This window comes from Dermacentor albipictus, chromosome 9, assembly GCF_038994185.2.
Source record: "Dermacentor albipictus isolate Rhodes 1998 colony chromosome 9, USDA_Dalb.pri_finalv2, whole genome shotgun sequence".
Taxonomy (NCBI): Eukaryota; Metazoa; Arthropoda; class Arachnida; order Ixodida; family Ixodidae; genus Dermacentor; species Dermacentor albipictus.
Window position 1 is genome coordinate 560,689 of NC_091829.1, and position 19,281 is coordinate 579,969.

At 45.8% G+C, this 19,281-nt stretch overlaps 1 protein-coding gene across 1 annotated transcript in view; it reads left to right on the forward strand.

Annotated features, from left to right (window-relative positions):
* The first annotated feature begins 701 nt into the window (after positions 1-701).
* The window catches only part of LOC135909206 (uncharacterized), a 41,073-nt gene continuing 22,493 nt past the window's right edge, over positions 702-19,281 (forward strand). The window contains exon 1 of the mRNA XM_065441066.2: positions 702-3,185. Within this exon, the coding sequence (XP_065297138.1) occupies positions 3,119-3,185 (67 nt within the window). The 5' untranslated portion in view covers positions 702-3,118. The remainder of the gene's footprint in view (positions 3,186-19,281) is intronic.

The window sequence follows — 19,281 nt, forward strand, 5'->3', positions numbered from 1 at the left end:
GTGAAAATAGAAACAATAAATAAGAACGTAGTTACCTTTGCTGGCTTTAGTGTCTTGACATGGATGCTCTGGCGCAAGTGAAACAAAAAAATGATATTTTTTTGTGACATGACGGCACAGATGAACCACCACAACGCTTCGTATTATCGGACCTCGCTGCGCGCTTTGTCAACTTTTATGATAGTGTGTTGATTTGGCTCGTGTCTTTGTATGTTCCGATGTGCGACTTTAAAAAATCAATGCACCTTTGCCATTAAATGTTTATAACATTAAACCCACAAAATTCCGCAATTGAAGATCTAAAGCACAACTTTAGAAATGCCAATACACCTTTGACATCAGAAGTTCGAGAGCTTTATACCCATAATGTTTCGGAATTGACATCAATGCGCTCCGTAGATTCCGCGGACTCCGCGAGATGCCGCGACGAGACCGTTCGCCATCAACACGCCTTTGAAACTTTGTGCTCGGATGGGGCTGCTTGCGTTATGTGACTCCCGGTGCATGGGCGTTGCCACGAAATCCAGCCCGATTTCGCAATGTGCACGGTGAAATGTTTTTTCGAGCGTGAAAAAGACATTCTAGATCAAATCCAGCGCGATTTCCGGCGCCGGGGGTTGCTTTGGTCAGCGGTGTATGGACAACACGAAAAAAATTCGGGGGGGGGGGGGGGGGGGCGGGGGCTGAAGCCCCATAAGCCCTCCCCACTCCCGGCTACGCCCCTGGTCTTGGTGTCAGATCACGGCTGCGTCGCGCTGACCTGTGGCTGGTACGTGGCGTCGTCAGGTCGCCTTTCGTCGGCGTATTCTTTGCTTCCAGACTTCGTCGGGATGGCGGCGTCTCGTTGAAATGTCGTCTAGAGAGGATTTCCGGCGTCTTCGTCGGCGGCGGAGGATCTTCGTCAATTCGACGAACACCAACCGCACCTCGATCGGTTGCTGCTTTTAGTTTTGCGGATATGGACTCGCAGAGCGGCCCCGGGCTGGGCCAGTGCATGGACGGCTCTGCGGCGACAGGCAGCGGCCTGGTGATGGCGAACGGGAGGGTCGTCGAGGACTCCACTGACTAGCGGTGAGGTAGACGGCGATATCGTGAGGGCGTTCACCTTGCTGCGGGCGCGGAGGGTTGACGGCGAACCCTCGTAGTCCCATATCGCGGTATGGGCATCGGCGGTAGACATATGTCCGGCTTCCCCGCAGTGACAGCAGAGCGGGAGGTGGTCGGGGGTGCGCCAAATGTCCGTCTTCCTCGGGTGGCTACGCTCGGCGACGAGCGGGCGGGCGTCCTGGCGGCGGCGGCGGTGGACGACGGAATTGCGGCGTTACAGGGCCCTGGCGCGGTCGCGGAGGGGGATCTTGACGACGACCGGGTGACGGCTAAGTCATCGCTTCTGGAACGGGAAGCAGCGATTCGGGCTGCACTTCGGAAACGCCCAGTGATCGTCGCAGTTCGTCCTTGACGATGTCAGTGATTGAGGACACCTAACGCTGCGACGACGGAAACATCTTGCTCAGTTCGCGCACAATGGCCTTGATGGTCTCTTGGAGGTCAACCGGAGCCTAGTGCTTGGATGGCGCACTGTGGCGTGAGCACATGGCGGTTATATTGCCTAGTGCGCATTTCTAGAGTTTTCTCAATCGTCGTTCGCTCTGCCAAGAACTCAGCTACGGTCTTCAGTGGGTTGCAGATAAGTCCAGCGATCGAAAGGTTCTCGCTTTACGCTTACGCCTCTCATCAAGAAACGCACTTCTTTTCGGACATTTCCGGGTCGGCGTGCCGGAAAGACAGGTCATCCTTTCCGTGAAGATGGCGATGGTCTCTGTGGGTAGTTGCCCTCGGGTTTCCAGCAGAACTTTGGTACTGGCTTTTCGGACAACGCTCGTGAACGTCCTCAGGAAATTACTGCGGAACAGGTCCCACGTTGTAAGGGTGCACTCCTGGTTCTCGAACCAAGTCCTCGGGGCATCTTCCAAGAAGTACACATGTCGTAGCTTATCCTCAGAGGTCCAGTTGTTGAAGGTCGAGATCTTTTCGAAGGTTTCGTGTCAGGTTTCCGGATCCTCCGACGTAGCTCCACGGAAGGTAGGGGGCTCTCTGGGTTGTTGAATTACGACGGGTGACGCTGGGGTTGCCACTGTTGTTGAGTTGGCCACGGGCACTGTCTTCCTGGTCGTATCAGGCATAAGTCCGTGCTCTTGGGGCAGTTTCGTCATTCCAGTTTTGCTGCCTCCTTCACAGTCACTACTACCCAGCACCTCCACCAGCTAGATATGTCACGTAGTAGTGACGGTGAAGAAAGCAGCAAAACTGGGAATGACGAAACTAGCGTTTTGTTGGGCGAACCTGTGCCCTCAAAAACAGGCATGCGCTCAAAAAACCGCGATAGCTACGAACACAGTCGGCGATAGTCGAAAATCTGATTAGCCGGTGAAGCGCGTCGGCTTTTATACTCAGTCATCGAATGTTCCAAAGTAATCACTGGTGCCCGCATGTCTTCCACAATGTTCTACACCATTCGCGTCGCGCATACATGAAACATTTGCTGGGCGCTGAAACGTAGTCACTTGATAAAGAATTAATGCGACGCCTTGACAGCACATTTTGACAAAACGAGGCACATAATTTCACTCCTTGTTTCAAGGAACGTTAATCACAGCTGGAGCTTCACCCTCACCGTAGAGTACACATTGCCGACTTCTCAAACCACACGAACCCACATTTTTTCAAAACCCGCGAGCAGTGAATGCGATCGTGCGGCTTTAGAAAGCCAGGCGGGGCTCCGCTGGCTCCGCGGTGCGCGCGTGCATCGGGGGCGGAGCCGTCCGCAAAACGCTGGACAAGGGTACAAGGGATGGCCGGGGCAATAACAATCAAAATGGGCAGTGCACAGGCGGGCGGCCATGGCGGTGAACGGCTGATTGATGCAGCCGATCGGCTCGTGTTGCTGCTGCACTGCAGATACTACACTACGGTGGTGGTGGTCCCCGCGCGCGAGGAACTCATGCTGGAGGCGACACAGCGTTGTTCCGGGCAGTCGGCGGCATCAGGGCGGCGGTGAGCCATGGCGCCACGGTGGCGGTGCTGACGACCGACGTCCCCGTCATCGACCGGCCGCGGCATGGCTGCAGCCGGGTGTGCCCGAGCTCGGCTCCCGCTGCTACTCCTGCTGCTGGCGGTGCACATCGGTGGGTCACCGAGTCGTACTCGCGGAGTGGGCGCTTTTTGGTTGCAGTGGAAGGGGACGCGTGTTCAAAGCAGCTACTTAGATTTTCTTCGCCTTGCATTCGTCCGAATCGACGCGTACGGTGGCTATTTGTGCGCGTTGTACAGTAACTAAATGAATCCCGAGCGCAGGCGATCGTGCTGCTTTTACTGTAGCCAGCATGTCCAAAAGAGGGAACGAAGTATCAATGCAGCTGGAGTGCGTCGTGAGAAAGTGAACCGACTACAAGAACCGAATAATTGTGAATAACGTTCAATTACTAACCAACCTCTCAAAACAGTGTGCTTTGTACCTGTGTGCTAGCTGCATCTTTATTAAGTTAAATCATATTCCAAATAAAACGAGGATATCGTGTGGTGGTTACTGCTTATCACTTCGGCTTCGTATTATAGCTGCTAAACTTGGGAGTGGAAAAATGGCCCCACAAAACATACAAGGCTCAACCTAAAGCACTGCAGAGAAGAGACTTCTCGAGGCAGTGGGCCATAGATAGCTGAATTAAACACCGATGTCAATTTGGTGTATGCTTTAGACCCAGCACTCTTATTATGAGGCACTGTTGGTCTGGCTCACATTTAAAGTACACTGCATGGACGATCACTGCACAGGACAAAGTTTCATTGGCTGTTTCCACTTTCTATCAACAGTTTCATGTGTACTTATTAGTATGAGACTGTATAAAGAGAGCTACACAAGAGCTATATGATAGCTGTGATGTGCCATACTTATGTACTGCACATCAATGTATAAATGAATGTTCTTTATGTTCCCCGAAACATCTGCAGGCAAATGACAGCTTTGACAAATGCAACCTATACTGCATTCTGTATTCCTGTAAACTGTACTGGAGCCCTCCAGGGCAATGGGGCACTGCAAATGACTGCTCTAAATGCCAATGGAATCTTCCTATACACTGTGTATTCTTTGATAATACATTGTAATCATGCCTTAGTGGCACATGTTTTGTGTGGAGTTCACACACCAGCAATTAAGTGCCCTTTATGACTTTACGACATGTCGCTGTTTTGACCATGAAACAGTGGCGACATCAAGCCTTTTGAGAATACTGCACTTCTGTGCCATTAAAGCACTTTATTTTTAATTTTCTTTGCCTCTGCTAAAAAATGAAGCCGCTAAATGCTGAGCTGTGGGTGCATCTATTTATGGCCTCCCATTGTGCTACTAAACATGGTAGTAACTTTTATCAGTCTAACAATTCTCCCCTTATCATTGTGCAGACTTGTCCAGCACTGCTCATTCGCACCATAGCATAAGTAATAGCAAGCCATGACTGCCAGATAGAGCCACAAAATGACGAAAATGTACATGAACACTTGTGTGCTGTGCATCAATGTTCTTGGGGCGATTACTTCAAGAAGGAATACCAGTTCACCCAGCAAATCATCCTGCTAAAGTGATTTCGTATTGTGCAGTACGAATATGTATTTAGTGTTAGCTAAATTGCAGATGTCTAATGGATATGCCTAATGTATACTGATCAGGTCTTCAGATGCTCAGTGAACATTGATGACTCATTGAGGAAATTAAATATCAGCCTGGAAAGCAACCTTTAAGAAAAGGCAAAGAGGCTGGACTGTTCTAGGAATATATGTAGCAGCTATATGTGCTACATGACTATATGTGTAGTTGTGCATATTTGTTGACCGATTGGGCATCAGACCTAGAAAAATCGTAACCTTTCAACGCGTTCACTGCAGCACGGGTGGGCCACAGCAGTTATTTCTCATGTGCTACTGTGCAGGGCGTTCCTGCATTTTTCTTGTTGCAAACGGTTCTGCTGAAATTTGAAATTTTTTGGAGAGCCCTCTGTGGCTGCAAAACATAACGAGGCGCTCAGATTTTCTTTGCTGAAATAAATTGGCACTGTTTAGCATGGACCAGCCTAGCTCGTCCACGGTAGCCGATGTGCTTAATGTGTAGACGTGCCTTGCTCATCCACGAGACGTAAAGGGTTAAGCAAAACGAGCACCGAGATGAAAAGAAGTATACAAAACAAAGTTCTCTTAACATAATATGTGATGCTTGCAAGCACAGCCTTTCTTTTTAAACTAAAATTTTAACACTCAAAGAGTGGCTTTTCCATGAGTTCGGTAGGGAGGGCACAAGAAAAATATAACTATTGCAAAAATACAGCTTAGAATATTGTTCTTACGGAACAAGTGACAGACGTCACCTCTACATCAAAGCAGTTTCGTAACTTCTCATGTTTCCGGGAAAGCTTTTTCTACCTTCTTGTCAGGTTGCAAGAGCGAATCCTCTCATTTGACGTGGTGGTCACTGTAGCTGCAAATTATCTTTCTTGTTGCTAGTGCTAGGTTTTCATTAGTTTCATATTTACAGAGCGAATTCAATGTCTGTAACTAATATTTCTATACTATGAAAAATATTAGACCAGTGACAAATTGAAAAGATTCTTTTTGCCCAAGGATTGAGACAAAAATAAGTGCACATTTATCCGTTGTGAAACATGAATCTACTCAACATAGTGAACAACTGCTTCCTGTCATACTTTCTGGCACAAAGCCTCACCAGGCAACCTCCTCCCCCTCCCCTCATCCTTGTGACCACATTATTTATCAATATACAACCCTATCAAAGCAATGAAACTTGAATACTTGCATTCTTGTTATCAAAATCCCAAAGGCAAGCTGTCCCAGCGTAGTGCGATACAAGGCCCCGAGACAGGGTGTTGAACTGAAATACAGTTTGGCTTGGGTTGTGGTACAGATACGTTGGTTCACCTTCAGCTCTTGAATAGAAACTATGACTCGAACCCAGGGGCTTTGGAGGCGGGGAGGTAGGTCGGGTTTGAGCTCCCTCTTTCCTCAGCCTTCAGTTACTGTTATCCTTATGCAGGACAGACCCAGCATCCACCCCAAATATGTGATGTCAATGTGTCCTTATCAGTGGAGGTGTTCAGGTCTTGTGAACTACTTTCCAGGTCGCTCCCGAAGGTTGTGCATCTGAAACAAAGCAAGCAGCTGCAAAGCTGTGTCATGTAATGTTGGAGCTCAGAATATGAGAACATTCGAAAGACGCTGCCGTTAAGCTTGGACTGGAACAAAGGACACCTAGGACAAGAATTGTAATAACACCTGCTTTATTTGTATAGATGAGAACTGTTACTGCTCCTATAGTGCGTGGTGAGAAGGCCAACCTCAGAAAATAGTTTTTTGCAGCAATTGACTTAGTGTCACCTGAATTAAAGCATCGGTTTGACCAACCTGGGATGGACATGTTGGTGAAACTGGAATCAATGCTTACTGATAGTGCCAGTAGATGGCGATTCACAGTGGAGGAGCTAATAGATGTGCTTGGTATCTACAACAGTGATGTTGACTTGAACAATTTAATGACACTACTTGCGCTTCTGCCAAAGGATCTCTCCGGCATGAACATGACTTTGTAGAAGATGTCGCAACAGCACTAAAGGCCAAGTCTCAAACTAAGAAATTCTTAAGAACAGTTAATAAATTTCTGAGAACAGGTGATCAGGGCTGTGGAGCACCTCTTAACAGTACCTACAGCAACGGCTTCGAGGGAGTGCTTTTTTAACATGCTGAGGCGAGTAAATAAGATCTACTTATGCAGCCAAATTACACAGACTCATGTTAAAAATCTTCTGCAGCTGCGTGCTCAGCATTTGCTCACCGACAGAAAATTGGAAAGTTGTTTTTCAAAAGCATTATAAACAAATTCATCGCCAGAGGGCCTGAACACGAAGCAATTTTCTGCTTATGCTAGATCATGACACTACATTACATTATTTTTATTCAATTCTACAGACACGCCAGGCGCATTTTCACCATCATGTTCCATATAAGGTCGAAGTGCGATAATATTGCGGCCGCATGCCGTATCCTATGCGTGCGAGTGAAAGTGTGCAAGGGTGCGCCGAGAAAGACTGTGGCTCACTCTTGCACATGCAAGGAGGGAAGGAAGCGCACCGCTGTCCATCACGCACAAGGTGTGGGGGTAGGCGTTCTACTTCAGCAGCGGCTGAGTGTGGTCGTGCAGGCTCTATCTCAAAAGCGTTCTGCAGTAGGTACAGAGTCTAGGTGCACCAAGTGCTCATGTGTGCAGAGTTTATGCCACTTCGTTTGCATAGAAGAGAGAGGCAAAAATGAAGGGCAATTCACTCACTGCTGCTGCTGCTGCTCTTCCTCACACCAGCGTTTTGACAGTGAGTGTCCACAGTCACTGAGTGAGATGTGTTCATGTTTCCCTGTGCGCACGCGTGACACCATGCTTGTTAATTTATTTAGTAAGCAAATGCTTGCAAGTATATATGGTCGTTAAAACTACTATCTTTACTTTGTATAACTGTCTCATAATTTACTATCGCAATTGATGCGTCACCTCTTGGGTGAAACTACAAGATATTTTTCTTTCTACTGATAATTACAAAGAGGACCTTTCATGTTTGTACGCCTGCTGACATATGAAACTTCAGATAGGAGTATGTATTCTGCATTCTTTCAAATATTAGAGATTTTATATTACAGTTGCTGCTTTTGTTTTTAAGCCTCTTTTCTTACTTCTCCGTCTGTCATCCTTTGTAGCTTTTACTGCCTTCTGCATGCAGTAAATATTACTTCTATGTACATGGGACTAAGCTGTTCTTGACTGTATATGAAACAGGTCTTATTCAGAAGTTAGACGCTTCTGGTCCCTACACAAAAATGTTTTATGTACAGATGGTTTGTTATCCTGGCTTTTGGAGAAAACAGAAATATTATGAAGTTGTAATTATACAGGGGATATCAAGTGGTTGTCCAACAAACACGGTAATAAAGGGCGTAAAGAGTGTGAATGCGCATCTATGCTTTATGTTCAATTATTCTATAACTTAAAAAATAAAGTTCCCAGAAAGACCCATTTTTCTTTCTGAATCATTGTGCCTTGTTTTCCATCCAAATTACACTCATTAGTAAGATCATACTTTTTTGTTTTTGCTGAACCATTGTTTTACTCTTTTTATGTTTTATTTTCTTCTGTTTTCAGGCATAGCATAGTGGTAATAAGAAGTTGATGAGATGTGAACTTGCATGCCACAGGGAAGCCAGCTAAAACTTGCGCCTCCACAAATGTTTTGAGCACCCCCACTTGAAGAACACTTCTGACACCTCTACTCGAACCGGTTGAGAACCAGGTCGATAACCACTCAGTAGAAATTATATTTAACTGTCGTTTTCTCAGTGTGCTTGGCGATGATGTAATATTGTCATGCATACATTATTTTACTTTTAAAAATCTAAGACAATGTGCACATTACCATAAAGGAGCAACATTCTTATGTTTATAAAAATGACAACAGTAATTTGCTACAAAAATCTGAATTCTTGTCCCAAATTTTATTTTATAGCACTTTTGCTTGAAGCCCATTTATTTCTTTTTGAATAGAGCATATTTGTTAACTACCTATTGCAGATGCGCCGATTCTGCATTTTCAGTTTAGTTATATATTGAGCAAGACAAAAATTTCACAGCAAATAATAGTTATCAAACAACTCTGCAATGGAGTCTTACTGATTAAGATTTCATTCAGTCAATCTTCGTTATTCTGCTTTGTAAAACATTATTGGCTTTGAGCTGTTTCATTGGAGGTTTTGACAGTGTGACATTCTTGGTAGGACAACGTGATAGCACCTCACTGTGTCTGCCACAAGGGGAGTTAGTCGGAAACAAATCTCTATCTCAAGATTTCACTGTAATCACAGCCTCTTTACTCCCCGATGTTTTTAATTCAGCCAATGTTCCAACGTCCAGTGTAAGCTTCGAGAAATACTCTTAAAAGTGACAATGATATTGGCTATGTGAACAACTAAACAACCCTGCGTAGCCATTTGAGCAATTTGCATCAAATTTGAACTCTTGTATCAGGAACTATAGTAAACGCAATTAGGGTCTAAGTTGTTCACTGTTCAGCAGATGATGTCAAGCATAACCCATGCGTCTAAACTTTAGCACTAAGTGTTATGGGCTCACTCTACGTCTCCCTGCACAGTGTTGGCAAATTGCCCCAAAAGAGGTCTTCATGACACTACATGGCAGTGCGCAGCGTTAGACCTACCGCAGGCTCGAGCACTGAGCCGAGAGGCCTGGCTAGCTCTTGCCGTATGGAGCTCTCTCCCCCCAGGTACACAACATGTCCAGGAGAGTTAATGCATTTATCGCCTAGAACACAATGCCATAAAATGCAACACTACACTTAAACACACAGAGCACACTCAGCGTCTGCAGCCCCCGATGGCAGATGGAAGGCAGGTGCTGCACCATGGTAAACAAGGGTTCGTACACTCGGGCCAAGGTGTGTTTGCAGACACTACCTGTCCGCCACCACAAACTTTGGTCAGACACACAGAATGTAACGCACCAAGAACCTACAACTACTGCAAGGGCGGAAGGCAGAGCCACTCAGCAAGCCACACAACCTGGCAAAGAATGTCAATGTTTCAAGGCTGAAGCGCTGAGGGTACAAAGGCATGGTTGCACACATATCTTGCCGCCTGCCTCTTGTGACCAGCACTTGTCCTTCCTGCTGCTTGACTCCCTGCATGCTATGACCACGCTAGCCAGTCAAAGCTTCTCCCCTACATCACGACCAAATCAGAAGGCCGCGTAGCACGACACGTCGGGGCCTGGCGCTCAGGAAAACAGGACGGGGCTGAGGGACAGGAGTTTGGGGGGTTTCCTCGCACTGGCAAATGAGCCCGGAGCCGGAGGCACAGCAACAACCGAAGGAATGACTTGTACCATATCCCTCTTCCCTTAAGCATCCCTACCGGCTGAGAAATAAGCTGGTGGCATGTGATACAAAGGAAACTTCGCGCTTATCAGCAAGCATCAGACACAGGCTAACCTTCCTGCAATAAATAAATAAATAAATAAATAAATAAAGAAATAAATAAAGAAATCGCGTAAAAACAAATACAGTTAAACTTCGATATAACTTCGTAAACTCGGCAATTTGCTTCATTACATCGAAATTTCGTTATATTGAAATTCGACTTTTTATGCAAGTACATTTGCCGATCGATTTTTCTTACACGGGAAGGGGCCGCAGAATTTTCTGAATTATCCAAAAAAGCAAATTTGAATGAGAAAACAATTCATCTTGTTTAATTTGAGTGTCGGTGACGAATGATACGATTTCATGCCAGGTACGTTGATATCTTCACATCGGCGGTAATTCATCGGATCCAGCCACGCTCACGCGCGCAATCCGCCCAAGCAGATGATAGCGTCACCCGCACTGGGACAACGCTATCATGAAAAGCGCCGGCAGTGGGGAGCGAATGCTCCGTCTGCCTCTCGCTCCAACGAGTTACCGAAACTCAAGACTACGCAACCTCCAATACTAAACGCACGGGAAGACAGCTAACATGATGCCGCGCCGTCTCGGCACGGCCACTCGTTGAACACGCGGCAGATTAAGCAGGGTGCACGGCGCTCAATCGCGCTTAGTCATGCGCAGCCGAGGCCAAAACGTGCGCCAACTCGTGCCCCCTCCACCACGCCCGCTCGCGCGCTTGATCGCGTTACCGCGAGCGAGCTCCCCTACCCTCTTTCCCTTTGCTCGCGCGGGAAGGCGGCACTCGTGAATGCACTATCTTGTTTCTCCCTCGCACACTTTCGCACCTAAATCACACAGCGCGCGGGGCGCGATAGGGTCTTATCGCAGTTGAACTTTATACGGAACATTCTGCGGCTCCACTTGGCGGTCGCTCTTGCTGCGCGGTGCGCGATCTGAGAGGTGCGTTTGCGAAGAGCCGCATGTAATTAAATCCTTTGACCACCTGCGTCCGCGGAAGTTTCCGTTTATTATCTCGGTATTATTTTGCTGCGGCAGTGCATTTCGTTTTATTGAAATCCCGTACCACATTTCGTTATATTGAGGTTGTAGATACACTGTGTTCTATGGACTATAGGTTAAGTACTGCAATATAATGGGAATTTTGTTATATTAAAGTTCGTTATATCGAGGTTTAACTGTAACTCAAAGTGGGAGCTATACAAAAAGCAGTGCCCAAAAAGACTGCTAAATTAAATGTAATGTCCGGCTACACACACACACACACACACACACACACACACACACACACACACACACACACACACACACACACACAGAAGCCCTCTTCCTAGAAAATAAAACAAACAAAATGTCCCAGAGCCTTCCCACTCAGTCCCGAAGCTCTCAGGCCGTGTTGGGCTGAGGTGCTCTAGGGACATTGGCAGCAGCAGCGCTAGTAGGAGCTGCAAAGATGGCACTCACTTCCAAGAAGCGGGAAGAAATGGGAGGCAGAGGATAAAGGGTCGCAATGCTTGGTAGAGACAGTGTTCGTCGTTTGCACGCGCACACTAGAGCACTGCAAAGGCCTAATTTTTTGGCCCGGGCCCGTTATACTAATCCTGAACCCGGCCCTGGTGCACATGACCAAGCTCAGGCTGGGCGTTCATTACTAAGCTTAGCCAGGGCCTGCGTGTACATGACCAGGCCTGGCAGAGCACGCTGAAGGCAATTTGTTGTTGATGATGATTATCGTTGATGCCTTGCCCTTTGTAATGGCCGATCAGATGGAAAATCCAGTGTGTACATGCATTGAAATGTTGCTTTAGCCATGGCGGTAGCTTAGCTGTAGCTCAGCTAAGCTCTAGGATGTGGGTTTGATTCCCTACCACGATGGGCCTCATTTCGATGGGGGTGTGTACTACATGTACTTAGATTTAGGTGCATGTTAAGGAATTCTAGGTGGTCAAAATTAATCTGGTCCCCACTACGGTGTGCCTTGTAATGTTATGGTGGTTCTAGCATGTAATACCCCAGAATGGAAATGAAATGTTGCTTATGTGATACATGAAAAGTCATTACAATAAGAGAACAGTGACAATAAAACAGTAAAGGAAGACTTTTTAGGACAAAGTGTACAACTAACGTGAAAAAGCGGATTTTTTAGGACAAAGTGTACAACTAGCGTGAAAAAGCGGATAGAAGCAAGCCCAGGGCATTCTCTTTATTGCTCTTGTCCACACTTCACGTTGCCAACAATAATGATTACACAAATTTTTAAAAGAGGTTCACGATTAATAATTTGTTGCAGCAAGATAAAAAAGGTTAAGGTTATATATTTCATTTCATTTCATTTTATTACCTTAAAGGCTCCAATAAATGGAGCGTTACATAAGGGGTGGCAAGAATAAAAATACATAGTCACAATAACAGGAAGTTTTTTACATTTTCGGTGAACTTGGATGGGCACATAATGACAGCAACGTCGTTAGGAAGGCCGTTCCAGTCTGCAGCTGTGCGAAGAAAAAAAGAATTTGAAAACGTGACAGTGCGTGCGCGTGGACGGGCAACCTGTAGCTGATGGCTGGTGCGGTGAGATATGCGTGTAGGAGGAAGGATATAAGGTGGGATGCGCATATGGCTATGAAAGAGTTTGTGAAATAAAGCTAGGCTGGCAATGCGACGACGGAGCGATAAGGGGGATAATGCGGATGCAGTTTTTAAGGAGGAAACGCTGATGTCAAAGGAATAGCAATGGTGAATAGCAAGCAAAAGCTGATAAAGTACCAAGTATCGGTTGTGGATGGCCTCCACCCTAGCTTCGAGCGTGTTAGCCTGTTGGCTGACCACCTCCGTTTTCTGTGCTATAGAAGTGCGTCCCTTCTTCTACCGATTGGCAAGACTGTAGTTCAACGTGTTTTAATAAAGAAAGCGATATGTTTCCTTTCTTCCCTGGACAAAACTTCTCTAGCACATTATCAGGCACAAAAAACAGAAGCACTGAGAAAAACAAAATCTAGAAAGCTGTTATGCGAAAATGTTCCCGACAGTGCGCCCGCCGAATATAGAGGGGCGCTATTTCTTGTAAGAACTCCCCTAATGTATGCAACACGACAGCATTCGCCACCTACAGGAAACTCGGAGTACCAGGAACTTCATTCCGAGAATAATGCGTCGCCGCAGAATAGCAATATCGTAAACCTTTCGAATGCGTCTTTGTTGTCAGTAGAAATTCCTGTATTTTCAAAAGGATTAAGTTTTTGTCCAGCGATTGGTGGTTTCAGTGAATTCCAGCTATTGAAAGACTGATAATTTTGCGTGAAATTTGAGGTTACTTGGGAATTTCATGGACGATCATGTGAAAACGGTACTCGTAATATACTTCCCTCTCAAAAACATTGTACTCCCCAGCGAGAGCGAGACAAATACTTAGATTCATATATCCAAGCAGTTCAGAGGGATATTCTTAACACCTATAAAGTGCATGCGCCCTTTTTTCACAACCTATCTCGAAATGAAACCAGCGTCTTCTTGGATCAGTTAAGCTCACGCCAAGACGTTATCAAACCAGCCAATAAAGGAGGAGTGAACAGAGTAAAGAACCGCCTGGACTATATCAATGAAGCGAATAGACAGTTATCTGCGTTTTATCAAACTCTTCCCAATGATCTACCTAGTGCCTTAACGGTCAAGGTTGAAGAAATGCTGCTGGAGCTGTGTCAACAAAAGTTGATGGACAAAAACACGGTTCCGGTCTCTAATGTCACTCAGTCCAGTAGCAGGTTGCTTTTACGTATTACCGAAAATTCACAAGCTAGGGAACCCAGGATGTCCAATTGTTTGGCCGTCCTAGGTCCTTGCAATCCCCTATAGCCAGGCACACTGTTTTAGGTGTATATGCTCTGAACAAAAAGATTTTGATGCTAACTGCACAGACTGAAAGCATACACTCGTGGACCACCAGTACCCTAAGAAAATTATTGATGACACAATAAAATGTGCCAGTAACCTGAAAAGGGAAGATATTCTTGTGAAGTCAAAGCCGGTGGTGACCGCTCCTGCAACTAACTGTATTTTGATGCACTCGGTGTCACTTCCGAATGTTTCCGCCACTCTCAAATGGCACCAAAATATTCTAGGCCAAAGAGAAAGACTCGGAACAATTTTTCCAAAGGCACCGCAAGTAGTGTACTGATGCTAAAAAAACATTCGCGATTTGATAACCTATTGTAAAATTGGTGCCAGTGTACCTGCAGGTTGTAGTCCATGCAGCTAGTCACACTGCAATGTATGCCCACCTATGCTAACTACAATAACAGCAGAAAGCTCTGCTTCAAACTTCGCGCTCTGCATCAAAGGCAGCTTCAAGTGTGACACATTGAATGCCATTTATCTGCTTGAGTGTGGTACGTGCCACATAAAATATATTGGTCAAACAGAAAGGCCGTTTAGAATCCGATTTAATAATCATAGTTCTCGCACAAACCATTTCTCACACCTTCTGCTGTCAAAACAGTTATGTACCACTGGACACTCTTTCGACAGTATTAGAGTGACCATACTGGAATCTGGTTTTCCTTCCCACTCCGATTGTTTAGTCTGCAAATCGTATTTGATATACAAGTTCAACGCTATTTCTTGTGGTATTAACAAAAACATAGGAAAACTAACATGCATCACTAATTCAGATTGACCAGTTTATATATATATTTTTAGTAGTGCATGTGGTCACGGTGCCCTCTTGTACGAGGTTTTTCTATGTTGGGAAAGTTTCGATTTGTGCGCGGTAGTTGGCAGCTATGGCTATGGCATAAGCTGCACGGGTCGCACGATGACTGATGCTACAGGCGTGACTATTGCAATTTTGAGACAATAAAAAGTTTTGGGTTGATAATGCATGATATACCGGTTGTTGTCCATGTGTGCATTGTTAAATCTGTCTGCATGTGCGTTTTGAAATGCTGCTTTCTGCTGCAGTGCATAATATAGCGCTAGCCTTCATTTTTTGTCGTGTGCAGCTTGTGCTTCTTTAGCACCACATGATTACGTGATTACATGTGGTGACATTTCCTATCTGCTGTGTTTTCTAGAACTGCCCGGCTGTTTTTAAATTTTTTCACAATGTACCCGCTTTGCATTTTGTTTGACTCGGGCTTGATTATGCGCATGTTTGTGTAGGATAAAGTGATAAGTGTCTGGTGTCCAGAGATATAACTGTGACACGACTGCACTTGCATTCACTCCAATGAAGGCCGGTCCTCCGGGCCGAAACTTCAGTAAAAACATCTGCCATAACGTTCATCTTTTTTCTGTTTTTAATGTGTATATATATATATATATATATATATATATATATATATGCATGCCTGTGGCAGAAAGGATGTTCCATATCCGCCGCCAAGGTTTGTGAGTGATGGCGCTGGCTAACAGGGTCCCAGGGTTAGTGCTAGTAGTTAAATATAAATACCCAAGAAAATGGATGGGGAAACAGTGCCGCAGTAGCTCAATAGGTATAGCATCGCACACGTAATGCGAAAATGAGGGGCTGTTCCCCACCTGCAGCAAATTGTTTTCTTCATCCACTTTCATTTCCATTAATTTATCATTTCTTTAATTCCCCCCCACCTTTCCGTCTGTGGAGTGTCTCCCCACCTCCCGTGTTCCCCCCCCTCTCCTTTCTTCAAAAAAGACGCTTTAAAAGAGGCACACCGCCACCCCCCGAAGAACAACCCCCTGAAGAAGGAGCCGAATGGGCTCCGAAACGTCGGGCTAATAAAATTCAGTTATTTGGTTGGAGTCAGTCTCAAGTTCTAATCAATTTCCCAACCAGACAGGCAATTCTGTCGAAATGTTTAGCTTCAATTAGTAAGTATGAGTAATTTCCTCAATGTTGTCCTTGGTGTCATTGTTTGCTGGCTTCTTTACACACACACACACACACACACACACACACAAACAAACAAACAAGCAAACAAGCAAGCAAGCAAACAGTCGAATTCATGAGCACAGAGCATAAAATAAACGCACAAGTAGATAGAGACACCCCTTGCGTTAGCACTAAAACAATACTACCGAGAGTGGTAATACTGCAATCGCAAGAAGCGGTAACAGGGAAAGAGTTTGAAGGGTAGTTTTTGTATAATCTATTTTTCCTTACGGGGAAACAATGTTCATTCTGTGTAGAAAAAAAAAAAAGAACTTCATAAGTAATGTATACTAAGTGGCAGCTCTTTACACGCCTGAGCCTATGCAGTGCTCTAGTGCACACACAAGACACCCGTGGCACGCGTACTTAGGGCTTGCACGAGATCCAGGCACAGGGAAACCATTGTCTGAGGCGTCCAAACCATGCTGTCACCTCCCCCCCAAGTGACGCTCCTGAGGTCACACACCCCCCACTTTCCCAACATTTATGCGGCAGGCCTCAAAGACAAGAAGGCAAAAAGAGTGAGCGCACCATGTATCCCTCTACAGTTACGTACAATGACGACGCAGAGTAGCAGATACGGAGTGCCATAACGTTGCTGAAGTTGCAACGAGCCCAGTAGAACCTGAGCCAGCTTGTGTTGCTGGTAGTCCCAAAGATTCCTAACTGCTGGACTACAATGGGCTCGTGATGAGATATATCGCTACCGAGGAGGAGTTTATTGACCCATTTAAGGTGGAGATACTGAAAAATCTGAAATGCGCATTTTGCGTTCTGCTCATGATGAACCACTGGCTGGACACCTGAGTGGCTCAAAGGTCTTTGCAAGACTCAGCTGCCACTGTAACCTGGCCCTGGTATGATGTAGAAAGTTTTTCAGTCATTGCCGGATTTGACGCATCTGTCAGATGGTGAAATCTTGTGGTGACTGTCTGCCAGGTTTAATGAAGCCAACTGACTGTCAGCGGCCTTGGAAGTTTGCTTCCTGTGACTTAACGGGACTAGTCCTAAAGAGTAAGCAACGCTCTCAGCATGTTTTGGTAGTGGTTGTTACGAAGTGGGTGGAACTTTTTCCACTTTGTAAGGTGATGGGCCGGGCAGTGTTTGACAAATTGATGGAGTTTAGTACTTTGGATTTCCAGGGCGTCTGGTTACTGACAACACATCTTATTTCACTTTCCGGATGTTTCGCGAGATGTGTACATTCCTTCAGATCAAGCAATAACTCGTGTCACCCTAGCAACCCCGTCCAACCTCATCCGACGTTTTACTCATACGTTAAGTCGATGCTCATGGCCTTTGCAAAGAGCCAGAAGGATTGTGGAGACCATGTGAACACACTTGCATTTGTCATTTTGATGTCAGAAAACTGTTTCATGCTATCATCATTTACGGCTGGCAACTGGTGAATCTGCTAACCATTGTTGTGCAGCCCTAAGCAGGGGTTGATATGCACCAGGAGACCTTACCTCATATGCAGTGCAGCTTCGCACCTGGTTTGCCTGAGCTTTCTCTAGAACAAGAACAGCTTGGGAGCTGCCTGAGCCAAGCAGAAGGCTCAGTATGACAAAAGCCACTGTGACGTCTGCTTTGAGGCTGGTGACATAGTGCTCAAACACACCCATGCACTTAGCAACATCAGCCGGGCAGATGAGCCGGCGCTGCAGCCCAGCCATCTCGATCCGAAAAGCAGAGCGCACCCGGTGTTTCCGACTGCTTTGGGCCGCCACATCGCTACCCCCTCAAGAAGTGACAACCACCAGTGGGAAGTCGCCCTTGCATTTCCAGGCTTTTCTGGTAAAAGAAACGCTTTACTCCTGCTTTCTGCCTCTGCAAGCAAGTGCCTTTTTCTTTTGGGACATGCTGCATAGAGGCCAGCGTGCCACAGTTGCTCCACTTGTACACACGTCTAAAGATGCATGCGCTTTCTTCCTGCCTTTCGTTCACTGCCTGTATTTTTTCTTGTTTGTATAGTAGGCTTAGTCTCCTTCACATACATAGTCTTGTTTTCAAAGTGCCCCTGTGGAAGTTGCTATCGGGCCCCAAGATGGGTGGAAAAATGTGGGCTCATTTTTTGTCTCTCTGCACGGTGTCGGTAAATCATCCAGAGAGGGGGCTTCACGACGTGACAGTGTACAGTGATAGACCCACCGCAAGTTCAAGCACTGAGCTGAAAGGCCTGGCTGGCTCTTACCATACATACAGAGCTCTCTCGCTCCAAGGAGCACAAAATGTCCGGACAGTTAATGCATTTATTGCCTAGAACACTATGAACACTATTCAAAATGCCACACTGCATTTAACTCTTTCCTTACCATGGGGAAAATAGGTGTTTTTTGTAGGTTATGCCAGATCTTCTTTTTTTCTGAAGGAACTACTGCGCTCAATATTTTATGTAATGCATAAACAAGAGCTAGAATGAGTGCTCTTTTCACGCACAAAGTTCGATTAGCGAGATGTATGTCATAAAAAAGGTATATCGCTAGAATAAAGATTGTGGGACAAAACTGAAAAACGTTTGTATAGACACGCTTGTATCTACAAAGAAAATAATGTAACAAAGATTATGGTGTACAAAGTGTATTGCCATCTAATAGGCACTGTCACCAAAAATATCCAAATTTTTCATTGTAATTGGGAACAGTGGTTGCGCTTACTAGACAATCACATGAAAGAAGACAGGACAGGCGCTTCTTTCATGTGATTGTCTAGTAAGCGCAACCACTGTTCCCAATTACAATGAACCAACTTGCCCAACAACGCATCCTGCTCAAATTTTTCATTGGTGGCCATTTTTGCTTTCCCCTTTGACGATAGCGAAAAATATAATATAATATAAAAATATAATGCCTGGTGGAAAAAAAGCGAACTGCGAACAGAAATACCGAGAATAAGAAAAAAAAGCCTGGAGCATTACGACCGGTGCCACCGCGATGTTAAGTTCGCCCCATGTGCTTGGGTGCTTCTTTGGTCATCATTTCGTCGGGTCGGCCTCTCCCAGAAGCTTCTCTCTCGCTACACAAACAAAAAAATAGTTCTCCTCCTTCACGTCCAATAACGCAGTGTGTCCATGAGTGGCGTGGAAAGTCTCAAAAACGGTGTTTCAAACAATTGTTGGCGGACTAACGATGCCCAATGGGCATGGTATGGAAAGAGCTAAATGCAAGAAGCACACTCAGCATTTGCTGCCCCCAATTAGGGAGGAAGGCACGTGCTGCGCAGCGTCGAACAGTGTTTCGTACACACAGGCCGAGATGTGTTCACAAACACTACCTTTCCACCACTGACTCTGGCCAGCGATGGTTCGGGCACACACAA